General features: G+C 38.6%; 1 protein-coding gene across 1 annotated transcript in view; it reads right to left on the bottom strand.

The window, feature by feature from the left end:
* LOC103587660 (chromosome unknown open reading frame, human C12orf75) overlaps positions 1-22,138 on the bottom strand; it is a 33,782-nt gene that overhangs the window by 7,224 nt on the left and 4,420 nt on the right. The window contains exons 3-5 of the mRNA XM_008569175.1: positions 4,893-4,928; positions 3,225-3,304; positions 2,390-2,427 (exon numbers count right to left, since the gene is read on the bottom strand). Coding sequence (XP_008567397.1) covers positions 2,423-2,427; positions 3,225-3,304; positions 4,893-4,928 — 121 coding nt within the window. The 3' untranslated portion in view covers positions 2,390-2,422. The remainder of the gene's footprint in view (positions 1-2,389; positions 2,428-3,224; positions 3,305-4,892; positions 4,929-22,138) is intronic.

The following is a 22,138-nucleotide window of genomic DNA, read 5'->3' as shown; positions in this document are numbered from 1 at the left end:
CGGGCACAGCACCGAGGTTTGCGATCCCGTTGCCGGTCCTGGTCCGATACGGGTGCAACACTGAGGGTTGCGATCCGTTGCCGGACACGGAAAAAGACAAAAAGGAAAAAAAAAAAAAGAAATAGAAAAAAACAATCCTAACATTCATATGGAACAAAAAAAGACCCTGAATAGCCAAATCAAGCCTCAGCAAAAAATAAAATAAAATAAAACAAAATAAAGCCAGAGTCATAACACTACTGACTTCTAATTACACTACAAAGCTTTAGTAACCATAATAGAATAGTATCAGCATTAAAACAGACACTGGGACCAATGGAAAAGAATGCAGAACCCAGAAATCAACCCACATTTTTACAGACAACTTGTCTTTGACAAAGGCACCAAGGACATACACTGGGGAAAAACCACCTCTTCAATAAATGGTGCTGGGAAAATTGGACATCCATATGTAGAAGAATGAAACTAGACCTGTACCTTTCACCATATATCAAAATCAGTTCAGAATATATTAAAGACTTAAATGTAAGACCTGAAACTACAAAACTCCTAAAGAAAAATAGGCAAGACACCTAAGGAGGTAGAACTGGGCAAAGACTTTATGAATAAGATCCCACAAGCACAAGCAACAAAAGAAAAAAGAAACAAATGGGATTATTTCATACTAAAAAGCTTCTGTGCAGCAAAAGAAATAATCAACAGAGGAAAAAGACAACCTACATAACGGGAGAAAATGTTGGCAAACTATATATCTGACAAGGGATAAATATCCATAATCTACAAAGAACTCAAACAACTTAACAGTAAAAAAACAAGTAACCCGACTTAAAAAAAAAAATGGGCAAAGGAGCTGAGCAGGCATTTCTCAAAGTAAGATATACAAATGGCCAACAGAAACATGAAAAAATGCTCAACATCACTAAAGCATCAGGGAAATACAAATCAAAAACACACTGAGATATCATCTCACCCCAGGTATAGAAAGAGAAATACCACATGTCCTCACTCATAAGTGGGATCTAAAAAAATAAATAAATACAAAAAGGAAGAAAGAAAAATTCAACAATCACAACAATTCGCTGAACTTTCAAAAGGAGAGAACAGAACTGAGGCCACAGAGGTGGGAAAGGGGGGGAGGGAGGGTTAGCATGAAGGGCCACAAAAAATGATTACATTGTATAATGTTGATTATACTAATTATCCTGCTTTAAGCATCACATATTGCATACAGGTATTGACATACAAAGCTGTACCCCACAGATACATACAACCAATTATGTTTCAATAAAAAATAATCATCCCATAAATATATACAATTATGGTGTATCAATTAAAAAATAATTTTAAAAAATAATAGGATGGTAGTAATGATAACGAATAACAACGATAGCAGAAGCTACCATTTATTTCATTTTTTTTTTCGTTAAATTTTTATTTTGTCAATATACACTGTATATGATTATTATGGCATTTATTTCATATTTAATTCTAACAACAACCCTTCAATCTAAGCATTAGCTCCATTTAACAGATTACAAAATTGAGGCCATAAAGGGGAAGTAACTTTCCCAGCTAGTAAGTGAAAGAGCCTGAATTCAAATCTAAGGCTCTCTGACTCCCAGGAGAGAATGGGCTATCTCAGGAGATAAGATATTTCTGATCCAAGCATCAATGTGGTGCTGGAGCATGTGAACCAAGACTCTTTACCTCGATGGAAATGCTGCTCCATATCTTCTAGAGACTGTTCTTGTTGTTCTTACTGTAATTCTAACTCCAAGCTCATCACCAGGATCCCAGGTCTACAGTGCTTCATCTTTTCAATAACAGTTTCTTTCTGTCCATGTTGAACATGTGATATAAGACCCAACCTGTAAACATAGCCTATGATTCTTACTATTCCTTCCTGTGTAATGCACTTCTGTAGAATGTTGATTGCCCACCTCTACTGGAGTTCTGGCACTGATACATCTCCTCTCAGTATATTATTTAACCTCTGGCTATTTCCAGACACTTAATACTGATCCTAATCTAATTCCCAGTCCTATCCTCTCTGGTCTCCTCCTATCTGTCACTTCTCAAGCCCTGGGCCCTCAAAGCTTTCAGCAATGAAGAAGACTGAGACCTTGATGTTTTAGGGGGCCACTTAGTTTGCTCTTATTATATAAATTAAGTTGCATTTTAAACAAAATGAAATGAAAAAAAAAAGTAGCTGTAAAGAAAATCAATCTGATAATTAATCTCTTTACGAATAAACATACTCGATTCCATAGGATGAAACCCCTTCTTCTAATCCTGAAGTTCAAGATTTCTTAGAAATGCAAAGCATTAATATCTGTAGTTCATTCATCAAGGCTAAGTATGTAAAATTATTTAGAAAAATATAAAGTACCTCTTGATTACTGAGTTGTGATGTTATTTTCTTCTAATCTTAAAAAGAAAATTAAGAAAAGTTAAATTTTCAGATTGTAAAGAACATATTCTAATTTCCTACAAAATTACAAACACTGTGACTTATATATACTTGCTAGTCTAAATCATAAAGTAGAAAAATAGCAATGAGGAACAAATAACAATAGTATGTTAAAAATAATGTAATACGTAGCCTGTGTGCAAAGTAAACATGTTAATAGTCATTTAAAATTCTATATCATACATCAGTACAGTGGTTAGTAAATCAGCATTCTTTAACAGGAGACTCACTTGAAAATTTACTTAAGCAAGAAGCCATCTACAATATTGTAGTCATCTCTATTTATTCAAAAGAATTTGTTTAGCCCCACAATTGCTAACTATTAAAATTCGGAAAAAGGAACCTCACTGCATTTATTTATACAATAGGCATTTTTCCTTTAATCACCAGATTTGCTTATCAGTTAGTCATCTTATATTACAGAAATACACCTTAATATTCTCCAAAAACTCCATAAACTTACTTTAATATTAGCTTTCATTTTCACACTGATAATCACTGAAATTAACAAGAAATTAAAAATATCCATGCAGCACAACCACAAATAAAAGCTAAATTTTGTTCTGGAATTACTCTTCACATGTGGGCAGCTATTTCAACAAATGATTACAATGAACAGATACTACTTATACATGGTTCACCGCAACTAAGTAATACATAGGTTGAGTCACACAAGCTGAAATATAAATTCCATATTTTTTCATAAAACAGAAAAATAAATATGTAGAGAAAACAAATACATGATTTTACCTACTTTTTCGTACAGTCTTTGTTTGATTGGACACCATACTGACAGCCTCTGATGGTAGACCAACATATACTCCTCCATAGTTTCTTAAAGAAAAGAAATCAGACCGATTTAAATGGTGCTGTATATTTACAGGAAGCAATAGAAGCATGGAGTACTTCAAACAATTATATAATTATTAAAATAACTCATGATTTTTCAAAAGTAGGATTCAAATATTATTGCCCCTGGAAATACAATTGTTTTTTCTGTGTTAAAAAGAAGCTTCTTAAAAAAAAAAAAAAAAAAAAAAAGCTGTACTGAGTTAGTAAAATTTTAGATATTTTACTTGCAATAAGAAAGAAGTTGGTATCTTCCTCTCCCCCCCCCNCGATTTAAATGGTGCTGTATATTTACAGGAAGCAATAGAAGCATGGAGTACTTCAAACAATTATATAATTATTAAAATAACTCATGATTTTTCAAAAGTAGAATTCAAATATTATTGCCCCTGGAAATACAATTGTTTTTTCTGTGTTAAAAAGAAGCTTTTTTTAAAAAAAAAAAAAAAAAAAGCTGTACTGAGTTAGTAAAATTTTAGATATTTTACTTGCAATAAGAAAGAAGTTGGTATCTTCCTCTCCCCCCCCCGTTTTTTTTTGTTTGTTGTTGTTGTTGTTTGTTTGTTTTTGTGTGTGTGAGAGTGTGTGTGTGTGTGTGTATGTGTATGTATGTGTGTGAACTGATTCATTCACCTTTAGTTCCCTCCAATAAGTGAAAACATGTGGTATTTCTTTTTCTCTCGTTTCACTTAATATTATTCTTTCAAGGTCCAAATGGAGGGGACACACTTGGGTGGGAGGGGGGAGAGGGAGGAGGGAGGGAGGTTTCGGTGATGGGACATAATAATCAACTACATTGTATATTGACAAAATAAAAATAATAAAAAAAAAGAAAAAGTAATATTTTACCTGAATTGTAAAGGATTAATAAAACTTGGCAAATAAATTTAAAAAAAAAGAAAGAAGTTGGGATTTTGTGGACATAATAATCAACTACATTGTATATTGACAAAATAAAAATAATTAAAAAAAAAGAAAAAGTAATATTTTACCTGAATTGTAAAGGATTAATAAAACTTGGCAAATAAATTTTAAAAAAAAGAAAGAAGTTGGGATTTTATAATTTAGTACAGTAATAAATATCAGTACAGTGACATGCTACAATTAATCAGTCAATGCTTATCAAGAATTGAGAGTGCTCAACATGGTATTAGTTGTTATGGACACACAAAAACATTTTACCTATAGGGAGATATAAATATAAAATGAGGAGGGAGAGAGCTAAGGAGTCATGAGAGTAAACTGCAGTTAATCAGAGGAGGCGTGGGAGGACAGAAAGGCAGAGAGAATGACGGGAAGCCATCCAGCTAGGGAGAATGGCACACCCCAAGTCCCCAGGATGGAAATTAGCACAGGCCATAACATGCAAAGGACCAAAACCAAGCTTGAAGGAAGGAAAGATTATGGATTCTAGACAAATTATTTTTCAGATCACATGCTCCTACCTGTATTCTCCTTGCCAAAAGTTTTTCTGGTAGAATCTCTGTGTTATTGGTAATGTGCTACAGTGTGTTAAATCCATGAGGTATGGCCAAAATTACTCAAATTAAAGCTAGCTGCAACACAAACATACCTCCTCTTGTCATCTTCTGTTATCGATTCTTCTGTTCTAAAAGGTCAAAAACATTTGCTATGAGCCGCTTGATTACATAGTCAGAGCCTCCATTTTTAGTTATGAGAAAAAGAGGACGACTGAGTTAAAGTCGATTTTGTTTATTTCAAGTGTTTCCACCAGTATTTCTACAAGAGTATTTTGGCTCCACCTTAATCATTCATACACTAAAGATTCGGTAATTTTCTACCAAAACGTGCAAATCCAGCAAATGCCAAAAAGCCCAACTGCCAAACAAAATGAAAAACTGAGGGCAGCTGAGATCAGAAAGGGCACATAAGTCAGGTGTCAGGAAGCCTGAATTCTCATGTCATCCGTGCCACCCGCTCCTGTGTGACAGGCTGTGGGAAAGCTGCCAGCCTATGCCTCATCTGTAAAATAAGTAGGTCGACCAGATAACTCCCAAGGTCCCTTAGTCTATTTCTAACACACTATGATTTGGGGTCTCTCTTGCCAGTTCAATGCCATGACTATAGGTATTGAAAATTTTCTTTAGTGCAAAAAGAATTAATGCCAATTTGATTTCTTTTTATCTAAAAACACCAGCCTTTTATCTGCTGCAAAGAGAGCGAAGAAATGTTTAAAAGGAAGTTTTTAAAGGGAATTGCTACTTTAAAATGCCCAGCCTCTTTCCTTGCATAAGGGAATTCATATTCTATTAGAGTTCTTTGACATATTTCTAAAAAGATCAGGAAGCTTTCCTCAAAGCATTAATTAGCACATATAAGTTACTTTTCTGAAAGAAAATAACTCAGTAAGATTCAAATGTATCTGGCTGAACTCAGCACCTAATTCTAAGGGGCTTTAGTCAAGGAGAAAGCACACTAAAAACATCTAAACATCTTTGTTAAATCTTCTGATTTTAGAGATTGTCTAACAATGGTTTCACCCACTTAAAAGTTGTGAATATTTCAAAGGTAACTAAACGTACATGAGATTTTGCTTCACTGCAACAGCCAATTAAGTCCCAAGTCTTTAAAGAAGGAAAGTGTGGATTTGAAGTTATCTGGTGAACACTGGCCATAAACAGCTATAACACTCCAATAAAGTACAAAATACACCTTGAGATCTAATTTATCTAAACTGAGCATATAACCTAAATTGACCAGATAATTATCACCTTCATTTACCTCTTGCTAAAGTTGGGTCGTTTTTAATTCAAAAGTGTCAAAGTCATACTGTATTAGAAATGGTGTTACGCTTATTGCTGTGGTATAGCAAAGTGTTGTTTATTACTTTTAATTAAAATGGATTTATAACCCTTTAGTGTAGATAATGGGAAAATGATTGTGACAAAGTCATTCAAGATGATTAGAAATGCTTACTCAGTCCTGAGTGACTAATATTAACATGAAATTGTTTTTGCAGCTGTATATAACCAGCAGATTTGGACCCATACAAAGTCTCATATTTTCTGCCACAGCTATTCTTTCAACCCAGTTATATACCTGTTTATTTTAATTCTTTCCCCTTTTGCCTAATTCTGCTTAAGGATATATTTAAGGTTTTAAAATAAATATTCTCACACTTTATTTCCCAAAATATAAGAAAATAATAAATCATTTCAATCTATTATTTCTTATTATTCAATAGCTTAAAACCCAATCTGTGTTCCCCATTATAAAAACTAACCAACAACCTTACACATCTAACTGGCAGAAAACGATAATGTAGCTGCCATACTTATTAGATAATAAATTAAGCTTCAGATATAATATAAAATCTTTAAAAATACCACTTATAAAGAGTTATAGATGTCCATTCTTTTACACCTTCAAATAAGTTATCAAGCTGCCTTTACATATGCGTTCCCATGTATGAGTTTGTTGCATTAACCATTTCTTCCATACACAATAATTCTCCAATACTAAGCCTGGAGACTAGGACTACACAGGGGGAAACAGCATCATTAATGAGTCTCTGCTGTGTGTCAGGCATCAGTGCTATTCCCCACCAACAGTTCTGAGAATGTAGTCCTGAGGAAATCGATGCAGAGAGCCATGTAATTAATAAACATACAAGAACAACAAGCAAGACAGACATTCAAACCCCATCCACTGAACACCAAAGCCATGCTCCACTTTCTAATTCACCACTCTGCCTCTCAGGTAGAAAGATGGGAAAGTCAAAGACACTTCCAGTGGCAGACCAACATGGTGGCTTCTCCTAAAGTGGGGGCTGCCTCCACACCTCTCTTGCAATAGTCCACCCCTGTCTCACAATCTGCTTGTGTAATTATACCAGGCACTTGGCTAGTGCTATTATTTCCTTTAACTGCGTCACAATTCTGCAAGACTAGTATTAGCCACATTTTAAAGATGAAAAACTGAGACTCTGGAAGATTAAGCAGCATCACCAAGGTTACAAAGCTAGGTAATAGAGCCAGAATTCAAACCCAAGTTTGTGTGATTCCAACTCCTACTTCATAAACTGTGGGACTCTAATTTATATTATAGAAACACGCACATTCCCCCTGCTGGATCTCTCTAATTTTTATCTTCCCACTCAAGGAAAGAGGGAACCAAGATGGTTAAAGAGTCCTAGTCTATGTTTCATTAGCATTAGAAGAAACCACTAACAGCTTCCAGGGACCATCAATTTTTGTACAACTTGTCAAATTGCTACATAACTCATTTTTATGCAAATACAATCATCAGTTACATAAGAATCCATTCTTAAATCAGAGAGAGTTGGTCTAAACCGAATCTCCTTACGGAAGGATAGGTCCAAGCCATTGTTTAGTTGCCTAGGGAGAACCAAATGCTGCCCTACCCACATCCAAGAGGACAGCATCCTACCAGCTGGGATGGTGTGGTCCTGCCCCAAATGCATAGGCTATAGCATAAGAAAGAAGAAATGGGGCTGGCCAGTTGGTTACAGCATGGTATTGCAACACCAAGGTCAAGGGTACAGATCCCTGTACCAGCTAGCCGCCAAAAAAAAAAAAAGAGAGAGAGAGAGAAAGATAGAAAGGAAGAAAGAAGAAATGGTTCGGCAAGCAGCAATAAATTCCTGGCAGAAGGAAAGCTCAGAGATGTTAAGCCAAAGGCCCCTGACAGGCCAACAGAATTGCCTCAAGGTTAGTAGGTTTCTAGGCTGCAGATGGGAATCTAAAAAATACATCTTCTGGTATGGGGGACTAACTTCCCTAAAGGTCATATCTTGAAAAGAGAAGTGGACGATATCAAAGGAAAGTTCAAAACTGGGATATTAAATTTATCTTACCACTCAGCAACTGCAGTGGGTTGAGTTGCATCCCCCAAAGTCCACGTATTAGAAACTTAACCCCCATTGCGACAGTGTTAAAAGGGTGGGAAATCCCAATGTGGTAGCTGAAAGGTGAGGCCTTGAAGAGGTGATTGAATTGTGAGGATTGGACCCTCGTGAATGGATTGACCCCTTCTTGGAATAATGGGAGTGGTTCTGGTGGCTTTAAAAGGAGAATCAGTGAGGAGGTTAGTTTCTCTCTGCTTCTGCCACTTCGCCATGTGATACCCTGCGCTGCTGGAGAGTTACCACCAAGAAAAGGCCCTCGCCAGATGTGTTCCCTGGACTTTGGACTTCCCAGCCTCCAAAACTGTAAGGAATAAATATTTTTTCTTTCACTTCTAAACAAAAGCCCCACCCAAGCAACCTCACCCAGAGTCACCTACTCTAGCTGAGAAGCTGTGGAGCAACCCAGCATCTCCCTTGGGGGTGCAGAGTCCTGCCAATAGCCCCAAAGACCTTGCCCAGAGTCACAAATTCCAGTTAAGGAGCTGCAGGGCACCCCAGCACCTCTTCTGGGGGTTCAGAGTTCTGCCCACAGCACCAGCAGCCTTACCCACAGTGGCCCAATCCAGCTGAGGAGCTGCAGAGCACCATAATGCCTCTCCCAGGGACCTGAGATCTTGCCTACAACCCTAGCAACCCCACCCAGAGTTGCCAATGCCAGCTGTAGAGGTGTACAATGCCCTAGTGCCTCTCCTGGGAGTCCAAGGTCCTGAATACAGCCCCAGCAACTTCCTCCCAGTGTTGACTACTCCACCTGAGGAACTTCTCCATGGCTCCATGGTTCCACCCATTTCCCCAGGAACCATACCCACTTTAGTAGAGGAACAGCCTATTGCCACAATACCTCTCCTGGAACCCCAAAGTCCTAACTGCAACTCCACTGACCTTCTTAAGAGTGGCCCACTTCAGCTGAGGACTCACTGAGCACACCAGCTCATCTCCCAAAGGCTCAAAGCCCCACCTGCAGTCCCAGAAATCTTGCTCAGTATCAGCACTACAGCAAGTACCTGCTGAGCACCCAAGCACCTAGGCCACTGAGGCACTTGCATACGACTTCGACACTGAATACAGCCAAAGAAATCACATGGACACTACACTACTGCACTCACCCAGAATCAAACCTAAACTACCCTAACCAACTAACATTATACAACACATCTACAGGAAAGAGTCTCTCCCTTTCAAAAGATACTCCAAAAAATTAGAAGAAGTGACTGATCTCCCAGCTTCCCAGACATCAAGGAAACATGACATCGACAGTGCAAAACAATAATGCTCCAGAACCTAACCCAAAGAAAAGGAAATCTATGAAATGCCTGAAAAGGTATTCAACATATAATCTTAAGAAAACGCAATGAGATACAAGAGAATACAGATAGACAATCCAACAAAATCAGAAAAACACTTAATGGTCTGAAAAAAATTCAACAGATAGATATCATAAAAAAAGAACCAAGCAGAAATCTTGGAATGGAAATATCCATTAAATGAAAAAAAAAAAAAAAAAAAAAAAAAAAAACCCAAACTGAGAGCTTAAGCAACAGGCTAGATCAAGCAAAAGAAAGAATTTCTGAACTTGAAGACAGTTCGTTTGAAATAACCCAGGTGGACAGAAACAAAAAAAGGAATAAAGCCTATAATAGATAGGGAAGTGCAGGGAAAAGGCATCAAAAAACTATTTAACAAAATAATAGCTGAAGATTTCCCATTTGGGAAGAGATATGGACTATGGACTTCCAGATCCAAGAGGCTCAAAGATCCCCAAATGGATTTAACCAAACAGAGTTAATCCAAACAGATTCAACCCAAAAAGAAAATCAGCATACTGAAGAGATATCTACACCCCCATGTTTCCTGCAGCACTATTCACAACAACCAAGATATGGAATCAACTTAGGTGTCCATCGACAGATGATTGGATAAAGAAAATGTGGTATACATACACAATGGAATATTACTCAGCCATAAAAGAATTAAATCCTGTCATTTGCAGCAACATGGATAAGCCTGGAAGATATTAAATAATCTTCCAGATTGAAGATATGAAATAATTCAGGCACAGAAAGATAAACTACTGCATGTTCTCACTTACATGTAGAAGCTAAAAAAAAAAAAAAAAGTTGAGCTTATAGAAGTAGAGAACAGAATTGTAGTTACTAGAGGCTGGGAAGGGCAGGGCAGAAGGAAGAGGCTGACTAGCAGACAAAAAAATCACAGCTAGATAGGAAAAATAAGTTCTAGTGGTCTATAGTAGTGCCAGGTATCTATAATTAACAATAATTTATTGTATGTTCACAATCGGCTAGAAGAGAGAAGCTCAACTGCTCTCATCACAAAGAAATGATAAATTTTTGTGATGATGAATATGCTAATTACCTTGATTTGATCATCATGCATTGTATACATGTATTGAAATATAACTTTGTCAAAAGGAGTGGACAGAACTGAGGTTACCTGAGGTGGGGGGGGTGGAGGGAGTTAGCAAGAAATTGGTAAAGGTCCACAAAAAATGATTACATTGTGTAATGCTGACTATGCTAATTATCCTGATTAGAGCATCACATATTGCACACAGGTATTAATATTCAACACAGCACCCCACAGATACATATAATCAATTATGTTTCAATTAAAAAAAAGAAAGAAAGAAAAAATAAATAAATTAGATACATGGAAATTGGGAGAAAAATGAAATATAAAAATGTACAATTAATATGTGCCAATAAATAAATAATAGCTTCCTTGGGAGAGAGGCATAATTCAGGAGGCAATACCCAGACACCTACAAACTGAGGCACTGAAATGTGAGAGAAGAAATGAGAAGGAAAATGTGAGAGAAGAGATTTGGGGACAAGAGCACCCCTTAACCTATTATAAATAAGGAAGAAACCTTGAGAATAAGGCTTATACGAAGAGGACAAAATGCAGAGTTACAGGAGATAAAGAACCAGTACTATAAACCAAATCACCTAAAAACAAAAGTAAAAGGTAAGTTCTACCAGTTTCCCTCCCACCTCCTCTGCCCTGGCCCCAAGAACTGGGACTTATCTGGACTTCTCCAATTTCACTATCATGAAGCCAGAGGCTGGAGCCAATGAGGGGAAAGAGAAACTAGCACAAATTACCAAGGGTCAAGGGTGATCTAGAAACAACTATGTGGTATATCGAGACAAAATCTGCTCTTGCTAGAGGACCAGTGCTGGCCATGAAGCTGTTGTTCCTCACCTCCAAATCCACCTTCCCCGCCCATCCTCAGTGATGCCGAGACTAGGAGTCTGAAATCCACACTCCCTCTGCCACCAGGCTCCCCATTAGATTCTACCACCAGGGGATGCAAGAGGAAGAATAAAATGCCAAAGGTGGGAAACGGGCTTCTCATTCCAGCTTTGCCTTCTGTTCCTGTCAGCATCACCCCAGCAACTGGTCCCTGTTTCTGGCTTTCTTTCAGCATTCTCAGAATAGTCCCCATTATATTCCTTTCTGGTCACTACAGCTCAAGTGGGTGAACAGTGGCTATTGTGTTGCTTGCAGCTGTACCTTACTGACAGGTTACAAAAGTCAGATCTCACAGTCTCAGCCTGGAGGTGCCCTTGCCTCAGAAGTCTGGGTCCCAGCTCTATGGGACCCTTCCTCCGAGTCCCTGAAATACCAATAGCCAAGCCAAGCAACTTCTTCTCAGAAGTCTGGGTCCCAGCTCCACAGAACCCCTCCTCCTCCTCCAAGCTCCTTGATTTGGTAACCCCAACTTCTTGATTTTGTTACTCAAGCCCTAGGGGTGATAGCTACTACCTGCCATTACTATCTCTGTTATCTCAGTCTTTTCTTTTTTTTTTTTTTTTTTCCTTTTTGTCTTTTTTTTTTTTTTTTTACTGACCGGTAACGGGATTGCAACCCTCGGTGTTGCGCCTGTACCGGGGACCGGCAACGGGATAGCAACCCTTGCTGTTGCGCCCGTACTGCGCTCAGCCAGTGAGCGGGAACCAGTCTCCACATGGGATCCGAACCCTCAGCAGGAGCACTGCCGCACTCTCAAGCGGCGCACTCTCCAGTGCGCCACCAGGCCAGCCCATATCTCAGTCTTTTCTTACATTCTCCATCCTCCAAGACCTGCTTAACCAACACCTTTTTGTAAGTTCCCTCTGATAAAATAGTTAATGTGGTTTCCTTTTCTCTGACTGGACACTAACTGATACATTACTTGGTAGAAAGATGGGATTTATCTCCCACCCTCTGAATTGAACGTGACTTACTTCCTATTCATCAGGTCCAATCACTATAATGTCATCAGTGTATTGGACCAGTATGATGTGCTGTGGGATATCAATAAGACTGAGACACAGCAAAATAGAGTCTGAGAGAAAGCAGGGGGGGTCTACATAACACAGAGGCAAGAGTGTCATGGTATACTATTGGCCATGCCAGGTAAAAGCAAACTGCTTCTAGTAATCCTTGCAAACTGGTACAGAAATAAAGTATTTGCCAGATCAAAGATGACATAACAGAAGGCTGTGTTGATTTTTTTCAATAACGATACCATATCTTGAACAACACAGCTGAAATTTGAGTCACCACCTGATTAAATTTATAATAATTCAAAGTCACCCTCTAAGATAAATCTCCCTTCTGCACAGACCTAACATGCAAGTTAAATCAATGTGGGAAGTATCTCTATGCCTTCATTTTTAACAAGTCTTTGGTGAGAGCACTAATCTCTGCAATTCCCCCAGGCATTCAATATTCCTTTATGTTTATTATCCTGGTAGGGAGGGGAAATTCCATGGGCTTCCAGGTGGTTCTTCCTACCATAACAGCCCTCACTTCACAGGTCAGAGGGCCAATGAGGGGATTCTGCCAGTTATCAAATATGTCTATTCTAATTACAAATAGAAGAACTAAGAAAATAACAGCATGAATCTGCACACTACTGGACCCACAATAATTTGAATTGTAGCCAAAATTCCATTTTTCTACCTGACTACCGCAAGCCCACACATAGACTGGAACACAGTAGCATTTTGGGTCCTCGAGTATTAACATCAATTCAGAGTCAGTGTCTAGAAATCTCTAAGAGGTCAAAGCACTTCCTTTTGCTCTGGACAGCCACTCCAGTAAATGGACACAAGCCCCTTTAGGGAAGACTCACAGGAATATCTACAGTACATAACTGTGGCAATGATGAAGGTTCCCTCAAGGCAAGCTGGCCTTCTCTTCAATTAGGGGGCTCAGAGTCTGACTTCGGTCTGGAAACTGGGTTAAGAGGCTGTGCCTTTCAACTGTGGTGACTCAAATCAGGTTTCTAGCCCACAGACCTGGAGTTTTCCTCGTACAGAAATATATATAAATTTTATGTTAGGTATATTTTACCACAATAAAAAATGGAAAGAAAAAAAAGGAAAATATACAGAGAGAGAAAGGGAGAAATTAACATTTGGAAGGCAATTCTAATTTATCCGTAAGGAGACTGTGGTCTAGACTAGCTGTCATCAAAGATCCCTCCAGAATAAAACATTTGAATTTCCTCCTCATCCCAGCTGTCTGTTAAGGTAAGTCTCACCTGTCTCAGGTGGTTAAGTTCTACCACCATTTGGCCTCTGCTCCTCTGGATCCTGTCATGCCCAGTGAAATGAAGAGCCTATCTCAGGGACAGCATCTTTCACCACCATTAGCCATCTTACAGAGGGCCGCCACTTTAGAGCTTTTTGGAGATACTCCCTTCAATGTACTTCTGAATTTTCTCAATTCCTTAGTATCCTCTGTGTGGGAAGCAAGTCCTACTTGAGAAAGTCACACCAACACTCCTATCTCTTTAAGGCTTGAGGTTCCTTCCTCTACATTATACCAGTTAAGTTCTGGCATACTTCTCCCCCCGGTTAGAGTGGAAGCTCATGGAGTCTAAGTTTCATCAAACAGGCAAACTAAACTGTTAGAGTTCCAGCCATGTACCTAAATTATTAAATCTAGAGTCTCTGTTAAACACAATGACATTAACAAATTCAGCCCAATTCAATATATACTCCTTCCTGTCAGGTCCTAGACATTTAGAATCCATTCCCACACTATTCTCCAGGGTTCTGGTACTATCAACTACAAAACCCTGCAATTATTCTGCAGCATAGCTCTTTCCTCCTAGGTCAGACTTTGTGCTCATTCTTTTGAAGCACACTGAGATCTGACTCTACTTGTGGGTCCGGAGGCCATAAGGGGTGATAGGAGTAGACTTTTTCTTTTTTTTTTTGTACTGTACAATTTATTAGCATATTCATTATCACAAATCGTAATTATTCTTTATGCCCCTTATGCAACCGATCCCTAACCAACCATCCTCCCTCTGTCCCCCCCATCTCTATATCCTAGGATTGACCTCTCCTTTTGAAAGTTCAATGTATTATTGTGTTCTTTTTTTTCATTCTTTCTTCATTTCTTACTATCTTTCTTTCTTCCTTTCTTAGCACCCAGTTATGAGTGAAGACATGGTATTTCTCTTTCTGTGTCTGGCTTATTTCACTTAACATAATTTTCTCTAAGCTCATCCATGTTGCTGCAAATGGCAGAATATTTCATTCTTTTTTATGGCTGAGTAGTATTCCATTGTGTATATATACCACATTTTCCTTATCCAATCATCCATCAGTGGATATTTAGGTTGGTTCCATATTCTGGCTATTGTAAATAGAGCTGCAATGAACATGGGGGTGCAGGTAATCTTTTAACATGATTTCTATTCCTTTGGATATATACCCCATAGTGGGACTGCTAGATTATATGGTAGTTCTACCAGTAGTTGTTTGAGAAAATTCCATACTGTTTTCCATAATAGCTGTACTAATTTACAGTCCCACCAGCAGTGTAGAAGAGTTCCCCCTTCCCTACATCTGGCCAGCATTCGTTATTCTTGGTCTTTTTAACAACTGTCAGTCTAACTGGGGTGAGACGATATCTCAATGTGGTTTTGATTTGCATTTCCCTGATGATTAGTGATGCTGAGCATTTTTTCATGTACCTGCTGGCCATTTGTATGTCTTCCTTTGAAAAATATCTATTCCCTGAACAGCCAAAGTAATCCTGAGGAAAAAAAAATAAAGCTAGAGGAATAACACTACCCAACTTCAAATTATATTACAAAGCTATTGTAACCAAAACAGTATAGTACTAGCATAAAAACATACACTCAGACCAATGGAACAGAATAGAAAACCCAGGAGTCAACCCACATACTTACAGCCAACTAATCTTTGACAAAGGCAACAAGAACATACATTAGGGAAAAGACTGCCTCTTCAATAAATGGTGCTGGGACATCCATATGCAGAAGAATGAAACTGAATCTGTACCTCTTACCATATACCAAAAGCAATTCAAAATGGATTAAAGATTTAAATATAAGATGCGAAACCATAAAATCACTAAAAGAAAACATACAAGAGACACTCCAGAAAGTAGGACTGGGCAAAGAGTTCATGAACAAGACTTCAAAAGCACAAGCAACAAAAGAAAAAATAAGTAAATGGGATTATATCAAACTAAAAAGCTTCTGCACAGCAAAGGAAACAATCAACAAAGTGGAAAGACAACCTACAGAATGGGAGCAAACATCTGAAAACTATACATCTAACAAGGGATTAGTATCCAGAATATATAAGGAACTCAAACAACTACACAGTAAAAAAAAAAACAAATAATCCAATTAAAAAATGGGCAAAGGAGATGACTGGAGTGGTCTTGAGGAGGATAAGCACCCCTGATCAATGCAACCATCCCGGATGGGGGGGGGACCCAATTGCATACCTCTCCTCCCTCCCCCACCCCCACTCCACCCCCCAGCTGGCCTAACCCTTTCTCAAAGGCCCCACCAGGAAAACACAAAGTTTCTGGCTGGCAAAAATGAGGAAAGAAAGTCAGCTCTCTGTCATTAGTTTGACCTCAGTTCTAACTTAGGCGAGTGTAATGCCCTTGAGAGAGGAAATAGGAAATAGAAGAGGCTACGACAGCTGTCTCTAATCTAATCAGGGACTAAAAGGCTACAAAGTACTCCCTGTAATGTGGAACCAAACCCGAAACAGTTAATAGAGAAAGCCCTTCCACTTAACACAGTTTTAATGCCCTAATATCAGGACCACATGCAAAAGAGACTAAAAACGTCATAGCCCACCTTGATTTCTGTCTTCCCCAGCTAAGTAAAGAGAAAAGAAGAGAAGGAAAGCTGTAAAGAGGCAGGTAGGCTCTTTTATTCAGTGGGATAAACAACAACGTTCAGGGGCTGGAAAGGCTGAGATTTAAATATAGTTTAACCTTACTTGTTGGCTAAAGTTACAAATTCAAGTTCTCTGTCATCAGTCCTAAATGCCCCAGTGTCAATGAAGAGAGAGGCACAATAGAGAGAGAACAAGGAACGCCCAAAGGAAGGGACTAGAACTCAGAGCAGGAATTTGAATACAAACATTGTCCAATTTACAGTTGTGCTCAGAACCAATCTTGGAAGGAAGACTTACTTCTGTAGTACACAGAGTGGGGAAGAAAAGTAGTACCAGGGACTTACATTAATTTGAATAACTAGTGATTCCAGTTTCTAGTTACTACTGTAAAGAGTAAACTTGTTTGGGCCGGCCCGGTGGCGCACTGGAGAGTGCGCCGCTTGGGAGCGCGGCGGCACTCCCACCGAGGGTTCGGATCCCATGTGGAGACCGGTTCCCACTCACTGGCTGAGCGCGGTGCAGGCGCAACACCGAGGGTTGCGATCCCGTTACCGTTCAGTAAAAAAGACAAAAAGGAAAAAAAAAAAAAAGAGTAAACTTGTTTGATAAACTTGTTCTTACCAGAGGGAGCATAACTGAAAACCTATTGATAAATTGCTTTCTTGCTATCAAGACAATGTTTTACTTCTTACCATATTCATCATTTGAAAAATTGGAAAGTGATTATTTAATCATAACCTCACATACCATCTTATGAAGAAAACCTTTTAAACTACAAGAACATTTCCTAAGAACAGTGGAACACCGTATTAACCATTTTGGACCAGATTTTTAAAATACATTGGGTATTTAATTAGAATTAGCTCCCTTTTTGTTAATAAAGATTTAGCTTCTTTAATCAAAGAACAGGTATTCAAGGAGAAAGATGGTGTCAAGGTTAAAGCTGCCCATTGGGTATCATAATAATCTCCTAGACAAAGGTCACAAGCTTACAGGGCTCTGACTCAGACTTTCAGTCACAGCATCAATAAAACTGTCGAAACAAGTGTTATTGAGGGTGAACCACCGAAACACATATTCCTCCCACCTTCAACATCTTTTGGGATTGCTGAAAAGATAAATCCTCAGTTGATAGTTTAAACATGACTCATTCTTACAGAGTAAGACACTCTTTAGTGATACCTATCTGATCAAAGTTAGCCTGACACTTGGCATGCCAGAAAAAGAAAAGAAAAATGCAACTGACAAAAAACAACCACTGCACCTAAGATTACAGATACATAGCTTTAAGTTTCCTTTATCTCAGGGTTTCCATTAATTCCACTCTAGCCTACTTCCTGTGAACTTGCTAAAACCAGCATGGTACTCTTCTTAGATTGAATATCTGTATTGTTCCAGAATCTCCAGGTAATTATGCACCCTTCATCTTCATACTAGCTTTACAGACCTTTCCTATATGAACCGGAGAGACTGAATTTCTCTTTAACCATAAATAAGCTCTAAGTTCTTTCAAGTCAGGGTTCCAGAAAGTGGGCTACCTCCAAACCCACTCTGGGTCTGTGGTTGCTCTTTAGAGCATGTTGGCTTTCTTCTACCTGTCCTTTTTTTCATTAATGTATCTCGTGCATGCCTATTTGAAACCACATATCTGTATGGTACACCAAAACCTTTCAATCATTTTACACCACTATGATTTTTATCTTAAAAATAACTATCACTTTCATTAAGAGAAACCTTATTCAGGGCTAATATATCAAATTGAAACCACTACTTTTTCCTTACTCAGTAATACATGGTAGTCAAAATACTTTCATCCCTATATTTGCTTAGCCTCTGGGCTGTATAAAACATATCCCAAGTGAGCTAAAAGTTTCAAAGGAAAAACAATGGAGCCATGTCATGGTCAAGGGCAAACATAGATGACCAATATTTATTAGACAACAGTCAGATGCACCAACATGTACCTCCTAACTCATTCTAACTACAACTTGTCTGAAAATTCAGAAAGTTCTCACTTTCCTTAGCCTTCCAAAACTAACATAGTTATGTGACAAAGAAATGATTTATTTTTTACTTACTCATCAAGAAAAATGTTCTAAATATAGGGCTATTCTCATTAGAGATGATCTAAGAACAGAAAAACAGCCTGTAGTCTTTTCTTTTTCCATATTTGCAGTGCCACTAAAGAGTCTAAACTTATTTTGATTTATGAACAGTATAAATTTAATACAGAAACCTCTGGAGACCATGCATGTAGCTGTAATAATCTATTTTTTATTATCATTTGTGATCATCTTCCGGAATAGGTCTGTTCCATCTATACTACAACTCCCCAGATCAATGTGTAATCATTTAATTTTCTTTATAATATGTTTTTATGGTGGCTCCTACTTCTTAGGGTAGTTCCAATCAATTCTAACAAACACTTCATTACATATGATTTCTGACTGAACTATATTTTACCATTGATTGTTTTGGCTTATGTTTAATCTCATTCATTTCTTCACAATTTCAAAACTTCTTTGCACGGTTATCTTTCAATCTCTGTCCTTGAATGAACCCCATATTGGTTCCTCTCTCTCTTACAGAATGTGTTACTGGAGAACATGAGTAACATTCACTTCAAAGGAATGCTTTCAACTTCCCTTTGCATGGAGGCAATGGATCAAGAGCTAAACTGCAATTTCCCTACTCCTCCCCTGCTCTCCTCCTAACTGTTCCCTTCCTGCCGAGCACACAGTGTTAGGAATTATTTTAGCACTGGGTGCAGAAGTATCATTTGCTATACTTCTTCAAGTATCATTCTTGCCATAAGACAAGAATGTTCTCATCCCCTTACCTTAAGAAACCTTGCTTTTCCCTAATGATACCACTTTTCTGAAACCTCAAGAACATGCAGCTTGTTTTCACATATCCCAGTATCTCCAAACAGCATTTGGAATCAGCATGCTCCCAAGCTCCCCATGGAGCTCCTTCAGATGGGGCTGATTTCATCTTCACTCAAAAACTCTCCTCTTTGGAGTCTCCACTCCGCCACAACAGCTCCAAATGCACTGAAGACTTTGGCCCTGACCTTTCTAACTACCATTATCTTGTTCAACTTAAAAATCCATGAAAACCACCCATCAAACCTCGTACCTCACATGTTGCTGTCTTCTTCTGTCTCAGCAACTATTATTGCCACTCTAATGATGTTTTCCCACGGCTGTGCCACAGAGCTTAGCTCCTGGAGCTACTTTATCACAGGCATTTTAGGGTAGGAAAACCTCACTCCCTTGGGGGGAAAAGAACAATCCTCCCTCCGATCTTCCCACCATCCTTAAGAAGCCTGCTTTCTTACTACACCTCTGCTTAGTCCACCCCTCCCCACTCTCCCCATCCGTCAGGGCTTCCCTTCCCTCTCTCCCCAGCATGTGCCTTGCAGTCGAGCATTTCAGCAGCACTCACTGGTCACCACCACCGGTCTCTCTCCATCTCTGGATGAGTCCATCCATCTGCTCTCTCTACCTGCTCCTATTTCACTGGGTCCTCCTTAAGGAAAACCTAACCATGGCTACCAGTGGGAATGTACGATTTCTAACCACAGCAAGGCCTTCAACGCTCTGCGTCTTCTGCCATCAGGTAGTCATGACAGAGGTTCTGCCAAGTCTTTTCAACAACACTTAAACCACCTAATAATTATAGCTACCATTTTCCAGGGGCAAACAGCATAGTGCCAGGTATTATCCAAGGATACTGAATACAATGTATCTATAACTCTCAAACCTTTGAGCAGTTACTTAACCTCCCTGTGGCTTCCTAGTCCTAAATTGTAAAATGAAACAGCATTATCTTCTCCATCAGATTGTCATGGGTATGGAGTGAGATAATGTACATAAAATGCTGAAAATCAGTATAGATCACACAGTCGTCAAAAAAGATTAGCTGCTAAGGCAAGAATGATGATGATAATGATGAAGATGATTAGCCTGCACAGTTATTATCTTAATTTTACACACAATTATACTAAGGACATTGAAAATCAGTATAGATCACACAGTCGTCAAAAAAGATTAGCTGCTAAGGCAAGAATGATGAGGATAATGATGAAGATGATTAGCCTGCACAGTTATTATCTTAATTTTACACACAATTATACTAAGGACACGATATCACACAGCTAGTAAGTAGTAAGGAGAATTTTAAACACAGGTCTCTGTGCTTCCAAAATGCAGGCTTTTTCAACGCTACTTCAACCCCATCCTCCTCACCCTTCGAAGGCAGCCTTGCCTCCTACAACACGGATGAGAAAGGAACCCATCAGATACCCTCAGGTTTCTAGCTATGAGGAGTACAGAAGGCTCAGCTGACACATGGGAAATTTATAAAGGATTCCAAGGAAACTCATAGTAAAAGATTCATAAATTCATAAGACAGATTGTCAATGTGTTTTATGTTAATTCATTCCAAGATATTTTTCTCTATAGCTGCTACCTTCTATAACAACAAAATAGCTTTGTCAAGAAAGGAATCTTAATGAAATGTCACCTTACAAGTTTTAAGTGAAAGAAGTATTTGAATTAATTAAATTCAATTAATACTGTTTCTAACTTGAAACATGTCCATAATATATTCTTGTAAATATTGCTTAAACTTTAAGTCGAGTTTTTTTTTTTAACAACATGAAAATTAACCGACATAAAAAACATGCTTTGTTCCCACCTGCCCAGCTACAGTTGCCCTGCTTTTTCTGACAAAGGCACCCTAATTTTCTTTGGGGAACCACCACTCTCCCACTCTTTGGTCATATGGGGACCCAGGCCTGGCCAATGAGAATCCCACATTCTGCTGGCTTACTGACTGATTCAGAGACAGGCACATGACCCCCCTGGCCAGTGAGTCTAGCCCTAGGACTTTTGATCAAACTACAGGGAAAGAGAAGCTGTTTTTCCATCGTTACTAAGCTGGTAAGATATAAACTGTTCATGGCTGTCACCACTTGGGGAAAGCTGCCTAAGAATGAAGCCAAAAACATGAAAGCAGAGATGAGGAGTTTCTTCCTGTCATTTAATCACCTGGATCTAGCTGTGACTAAAGCAAAACCCCTGAAGCTTTCCCACTACACATGCCAATAGATTCCTTTTTGTTTGTTTAGACCAGTTTAAGCTGGGCTTCTGCCATTTCCAACCAAAAATATCTCAACACAACATTATTTGTGCCAAATAGCTAAGAATTCACTGAAATAGAATAAAAGCATGGTTGATGTTTGCAGGTTTGTGAAAGCAGCCACATGTCGTCACGTTGAATTCACTTCTATTTTTTTGCTCAGTATGTAACTGCACTTTGATTTAATTTTAAAGAGACAGAGGTAGAGAGGAAGAGAAAGGATCACTCCCTGATATGCATGTGGGTCTGTTTCATGGTGATTAAATTTCTATATATCTTCATCCATGCTTTGAAGTATCTAAAGTTAACCTTCTATGTATTTAATCTGTCTAGCCTGTTCTAGAACCTACTGCCATCAATTATTCTTTCCCTCACCAAAGAAAACCACCCTCAGCTTTTCCTATTCTACCAGTTCCTACCCCTCCCTCAAGGTACACCTATGTCTCCTCCACACACAAAAAAATAAACAGAAGAAAAAAAAAAACTTCAATATACAAAATCATCCATACACACAATTAGTCAGAAATAATAGCAAAAATAACTTGAGGGCCGGCCCGGTGGCGCACTGGATAGTGCGCCGCTTGGGAAGCGCGGCTG

The sequence above is a fragment of the Galeopterus variegatus genome, unplaced genomic scaffold (assembly GCF_000696425.1).
Source record: "Galeopterus variegatus unplaced genomic scaffold, G_variegatus-3.0.2 Scaffold472, whole genome shotgun sequence".
Taxonomy (NCBI): domain Eukaryota; kingdom Metazoa; phylum Chordata; class Mammalia; order Dermoptera; family Cynocephalidae; genus Galeopterus; species Galeopterus variegatus.
Note: the sequence above shows the minus strand (reverse complement) of the source record. Positions and strands in the feature narration are given on the sequence as shown.